The sequence below is a fragment of the Bison bison genome, unplaced genomic scaffold (genome assembly GCF_000754665.1).
Source record: "Bison bison bison isolate TAMUID 2011002044 unplaced genomic scaffold, Bison_UMD1.0 scf7180017461984, whole genome shotgun sequence".
Classification (NCBI taxonomy): domain Eukaryota; kingdom Metazoa; phylum Chordata; class Mammalia; order Artiodactyla; family Bovidae; genus Bison; species Bison bison.
In genome coordinates, this window is record NW_011372659.1 from 11128 (window position 1) to 17739 (window position 6612).

Below are 6612 nucleotides of genomic sequence, written 5' to 3' on the forward strand. Positions count from 1 at the left end.
GACGCATGTAGACAGTACAGAAAAATATTAAGGAAGCACACATATGCACTCATAATCCTACAAGAGATCAGCATTATAGATTTCTGTCTTTCCAGTCTTTTTCACATTCTGAATGCATTGTAACATAGTTGAGCTCATACTCTAGCTGCAATTCGATACCCCTTTTTCCCTCCTTAATGTTAACATATGACAGTTCCTTGTGCTTTTGTAAACTCTGTGTGGTTTATGGCCGTGAGATGGTTTGTCCGTGGATGCCCTCTGGCAGCATGGCCGCTGCACAGGGGTTAAGAGCACGCCTACAGGACAGATAGCCCTGGCCTAGACTCTTGGCCCCCTGTCCCGTTTACTAGCCTGGTGACTTTGGGAAATGACTTTATCTCTTGCAGCCTCAATTATATCATCTGAAAAATGGGCATGATAATATCACTCCTTTCAGAGTTGTCATGAGGCTTGGATGAGATGGTGCTTACTGATTCTCTCCATTTGTGAAACCACCTCCTCCTAAGAGGGAAGTAATAATATTATCTCCATTTTACAGATGGGAGCTTTCATCTAGGTGAGGTCACTTGCCCAGAGTCCACAGGTAAAAATGGAAAGAACCAAGCTGTGTAATGACGGCCACATTCTGAAGCCCTGCCTCTTGCCCACCATGTTATACTCTTACTTGGGGTCACTTGGCCAAATCACCCTGCTCATAGAGCAGAGCTGAAATTTCATATCCAGAGCCTGCATACTGTGATACGCCCTGAGATAGTTCTTTGTGGGTCTCGTATTCTGTAGGTTTTACTGAAAACCATCTCTTCCTGTGCCCTGGTACTGCATCAGGAACCGGGAGGTACAGGTGGGTTGGGCACTTTGGCTGGTCACAGTAGTGCTTTTTCAGCATGCAGAAGAGTCTGTGGAGCTTTTTAAAAATCACAAGTATATGGTAGCCAGAGAGGGCCAGGAGAAGTATCAGCAGAAACATGGATCATATACTCAAACCTTCCCCAAGTCCATCTTTCCTTAATGATGTTTTTTCAAAAGCTATTCATTTACTTCTTTATTTGGCTGGTCCAGGTATTGGTTGTGGCATGCAGAATCATTTTAGTTGTCACATGTGGGATCTAGTTCCCTGACCAGAGAGCAAACCCAGGCCCCCTGCATTCGGAGCACGGAGTCTTAGCCACTGGACCACCAGGGAAGTCTCCCTTAATGATGTTGATAATGAGATGGTTCTCTCCTTGCCTTTGGCTCCCTTCTCCCCTGTCCAAGAATGGTGTCCAAGAATTCTGCCCTGGCTGGACTCTCAGCCCCAGGACATTTGCCAAGTCCAGCCCAACTGCCTCCGTCCTATAGCCAGCCAGTCCTGGGTGAGCCAGGAGATGCCATTGATTGCATTGCTGCTCATCCCCCTCTAGAATGATAGGGTGGGAGAGAAAAATAAATAGCAGCTGATAGGCAAAGAAACTCCGTTCCAGTGTCCAGGGTATGAATGGTCTGTGGGGGACCCTAGCAGCCTTGAGGTGAAAAGGGGCAAGAGGCTTAGAACCCTGCCCAGCCACAGGGGCTCCTCAGCCTGCATTTTGTTGCAGGTCCCACAGCCAGAGCCCATCTAATTTAGAGCCATTCCCAGTGACTCTTTCTGAATCGCTTGGTTATTCAGCAGATTAAATCTTAATTGCAAATGCGGTTTCAGCGTAGGAGTACCATTGTGCTTGCTGGTTTCAGGCCATTTTTGCTGAGCCGTGCTTTTCCAGAAGGCTGTTACAAATTTAGAAAGGGGGAAATGGTATTTCATTTGTCCATCAGAGCTTTGTTTTGCAGACTGGATTTATTTTAGTGTTTGTTTAAAGGTGCCAAAACCTGACATCCCTGGAGAGAGAATTGCTCAATTTTTTGGAGAGCTTCTTTGGACTGTCCAAGCTACATCTAGAAAACACTGTCTGTGGTCCTTATGTGAGAGGCCAGGCTTGCCAACAATCTCATGTGGTATCATTTTCATTAATTTTTCAGAGACCCAAGAAGCCACCTCCTCCCTCGGCTCCCGTGATCAAGCAAGGGGCAGGTAATGTACCTCTCGCTTCTGTCAACACACTATCTTTCTGTTTCTGTATGTTTACAGCATCCTGGGTAGAGCTCAAGAGCTTTAGATTCAAAGGCCACAGATGACCAAATTGGGAAGTAATGATTTGGTCTCAACAGGCAGGTTTTAAATACACTCCTGTTTTTCCTAAACAAGCAAATGTGTCATTAAAATGTATCCCCAGTACAGCAACAACAGCAACAGAATCTAGCTTTCAAAGAGAATGACTGGAAAGACTTTGTTTTGGAATCAGCCAGCTTTGTTTGCTTTTTTTAAAAAATAAAAATAAACCACTTTTGTGGCCAGAAGAACTAGCTGTGTGCTTTGCCCGTGTCTGCCCATTGAGGGTCAGCCTGGGAAGAACTGCTTCCCATGGGTCATGGCGTCCCTGTGCATGGATGGCAGTGCTGAATTTTCAGTTTCTGTCCTATGCGGTTAACCAAAATTTGTACTTACTTCACTTGCCCCCAACAACAAAAAAGTGTTTTTTTTCTAGCAATACTTTCCCTCATGACTCTTTTCTCATCTGGAAAAGAGTCCAGTTAATTCACTTTTTCTGTGGGCTTCAGATATTAAGGTTGAATAATATAGAAAGACTTGACGTTGTTCAACACTTGGTAACTCATTGTACACTGACGTCTCATACATAAAGATGAGCATTCCTAGTTCCTGGAAGAACTGCTCTTTAACATGGTTAGAAACACAGTTTAGGGAGAAATTCCTCCATGCATAGCTAGTTAAGTGGCATTTAAAAAAATTAACTCAAACTGAAGAAGAGCAGGGGTGTTTTTAATTCTGCAGTTACGATATTCTAATATAGCATTTAAAGTATGAATACATTTCCCGATTGGTTTATTCAACCCACTTGTTAGGAGTGATTTTTTTCTTCTGGCCCATCCTGTTGGGGGTAAAAATCAGCTTGACCTCACATTCCTTTCTCATTCCCTTTGGCATAGTTGAGAATTACAGAGATTAAGCCCCAAAATGGGATGTTAATTGCATCTCCTGCTCAGCCCCCATCCTTGTTTGTGTTGAGCAGTTTAACTTTGCCACCTAGTGGTTCTGGCTGGATAAATATTTTATTTTGCTGAGATGAAAGCAGGCTCTTGATTGGCTTTTTTCTGAAGACCCTTTTCCCTAGACGCCTGAGTGACGGGTTATGGAGACCAAGGAGGTGAGTTGAGTGGTCCCAGGCTCAGGTGGCCTGGAATGTCATTAGGGTTGGATTCTTCATGGCAATAGGACTGTCCATTCCTCCTGTGTCTCTCAGAATGGTGCTGAACTTCTTCATTAGCCTTAGGAGACCAGATTGTAGCATGGTAGGAAAATTATTATCCTTTTGAAACAGTTCTACCAAAGGTTGTACTGGATCTCTAGGGATAAAGCATGATTGGCGTTTAATCTTCCTCGATGACTACTACTGTTCTTTTATCCTCCTGTATAATCTTGGATGCTGCTTTGTGACAGGGGCATAGATATTCCTCTTTTCTTTCTCATTATATTTCCTTGTGTTTGGTTATTTGACTACAAAAAAATCAGGTACAGAACTGATAGAAATCAGATCCAGTGTTTAATTTGTCGTGAGTCATTAAAGAGATTAGGTAAAGTGTGTGTTCAGGGGACTCATTAAGTTCTTTTGGCCTCTTATGCCGTGTGATTGAAATTTTAGTACCAAGCACCCATCTATAGGGTTGGTCATATAAGGGATTTGTCAATCACTCAACCAAGTCCATAAATCAGAGGAGTACTTGTGATGGGTTTCATGCTTCAGCTATTTTCCAAGTGTTCTTATGAACCTGAGGGCACTGACGATGATGAAGGCCCCAGGCGAGGGAGCAGCTACAGTCCATGTGCGTGAAGAGGAAGTGTAAATTGTCCTGTTTGGGAAAATGTGGTACTTGAGGAATTCCGATGCAAAGGACCTAGGGAAAACCACCAATTTTTTTTCGTTATATCCCACCACTTAAAGGGATGTTCAAGAGGCCCAGACAACAGTTATAAAATAAGTCAGAGGGATGTAATATACAGCACAAGGAATATAGTCAATATTTTAATAACATTATATGGGGTGTAGTGAACAAAAATATTAAATCACTATGTTGTACACCTGAAACTATTGGATTGGCCAAAAGATTTATTCAAGTTTTTCCATAAGATGTTACAGGAAAACCCAAACGAACTTTTTGTCCAACCCAATAATATAATATTGTAAGTTAACTAACCTTCAATTAAAAAAAAGAATGCATGTTCTAGTTACCATTGCTGCATAACAAACCGCTCCAAATTTGGTGGCATCAAACAATGATCATCTTATCCCATGGATTTGTTTATTGATTTATACATATTCCCTACCCATACCACATGGTCTCCTGTGTCTACTTTGATGCTGAAGGAAGTCAGATTTAAACATCAAGAAATAGTAGTGGTGTTCTTGTAAATTAAGAATGTATAGGTAGGCAGAGTTAATGGCATATGCCAAAAGTGGCTTCTGCTCTGTTTCTAAGTAGCTTGTTTTTGCCAGATAACACCAGCCCTCAGATTAGGGGGGAAAAAATCTGTTGACTTTGCTGTACCTGATAAATATTTTAAATGCTAGTGCGTCTAATAAGTGGATAGGAAAACATTTGCTAATAATTGTTATCCTCCCCCTGCCCAGGTACCACTGAAAGAAAACATGAAATTAAAAAGATACCTCCTGAAAGACCGGAAACGCTTCCAAACAGAACAGAAGAGAAAGGTATGAAATCACGTCTTCGTTGGCACTTCTAGAACAGCAGGGGACAGAACTGTCTGTCACAGGGCTACTCCAGATTACCCACAGAATTTTCTTTTTCTTTGCAATATGCAATATGGTGATTATGGTTTTGTTTTGATCACTTTTAAATTTCCTGTATCTAAGGAAATAGGAGAGAGAGTGATTGTGGTGCTTCTTTGGGCCAGCATTTCTCATCAAATGAAAAACACCCAGATAGTCATTTAACACACTGGGGCTCTTTCATCCCAATGTTCTTGCAGTTACCGCCTTCCCCACACCAGACACTTTTCACTTTCATGCATTGGAGAAGGAAATGGCAACCCACTCCAGTGTTCTTGCCTGGAGGATCCCAGGGACGGGGGAGCCTGCTGGGCTGCCGTCTCTGGGGTCGCACAGAGTCAGACACGACTGAAGTGACTTAGCAGCAGCAGCCACACCAGCAGCAACCTGAAGTCAGGATGCCGAGTGTGAGTCCCCCGAGGGCCCGGATGTACCTGCCACGTTTTCTGGCTAGCCTAGTGCCCCAGGCGCTCATTACCTGCTGATGAGTGAGTATGGCTTAGAGAGATTCCCATCCAGACAAACGAAAGCTGTCAGTCATTGCTGGGCTTTTGACTCTGGCTACTGTATTATAGACACACGTCCCTGGTCAGGAATGTTGATGATGGGGCTGGCATGGCCAAACTGGGAGAAGCAGCCCGCTGCCCACAGTCCCCTTAAGGGGGTCAAAAATTATCATGTTCAGGGAAGTACCCTAACCTGTATCACACAGTCGGTTTTATGGCTGGGTTTGACTTCTACAGCCTGAGTGTCCCTCCCAAAGAAATCTGTATGCTGTGGAAGGGCTGCTTTTATTAGGTGTCTCAAATTTGATTGATCACACATTTTATGGGAAAACTGTTAGGTTATTATTATTAACAGGAGGCAGAGCAAATTCCATTTTAAAAAGCAGTTATTTGTAAGTCACAAGAGAAATGCTGAATTAATGCACACAATTATTTGTAGGTGCTCCTGGGTGGCCTCATGAAGCTTTATTGTGAAATGTAATATTTTATATCAGTGTGCCACAAGTTTTACCAACACTGCAAGTTCTTAAGAAGTTATACGTCTTTCTTTCAGAGTGAAGAGTTAAAACTTGAGTTGTAGAAGCTCACTGTGAAGGCCAGGTCTGCATCACAGATCAGTAAAATTACTCAGCATCCGAATAGTTCTTTGATAGAAGTGTGCATGTTGTGACATAGCTAAACACCGCCTCTGTCCTCATAGGGGACATGTGGCTGCTTTTGGGCTTCTCGCCAGGCTCTGTGTTGAGGACACTGCCTGCTCTGTTCCATGCTGACTAGCATATGGCCTTGGCTTACATGTGAACAGCCACCCTAGTTGGCTGGCCAAATGGCCGCACACTTCTGCTTCCTTCCCCTCTCATAATGCCTTGCTCTAGGCCGCAGTGGGTCAGGGTGAAGACGCTCTGGTCCAAAGCCACAGGGAAGCTGGTGAACCAGCCCCACCTTGAGACTCGACCTCCCTAGTAGGTGGGCACAAACCCTCTCTCCCATTCGTTCTGTAGGCTGCCAGAGTGCCCGTCCCTCCCAGCAGGAGGAATCTCCGCTCCTTTGTATTTTAGCAAAGCCCTTCTTCCTCTGGTCCCTGAGGACCAGGAAAAGAGTTCCTAGCAATCCACACTCCCTTACTGAACTTTGTGGGGCTGACCACAGTGATGTCTGTATGATACCTGGTGGGCTTTTTAAAGCTTTGCCAGTTGTCCAGGTCGCCCAAACGACGTGAGTTTGTG

General features: G+C 43.9%; 1 protein-coding gene across 1 annotated transcript in view; it reads left to right on the top strand.

Annotated features, from left to right (window-relative positions):
* LOC105004301 (SH3 domain-containing kinase-binding protein 1-like) overlaps window positions 1–6612 on the top strand; it is a gene marked incomplete at its 5' end in the record, with an annotated part of 32609 nt that overhangs the window by 9063 nt on the left and 16934 nt on the right. The window contains 2 exon segments of the mRNA XM_010862207.1: window positions 1996–2047; window positions 4722–4802. Of these exon segments, the coding sequence (XP_010860509.1) occupies window positions 1996–2047; window positions 4722–4802 (133 nt within the window).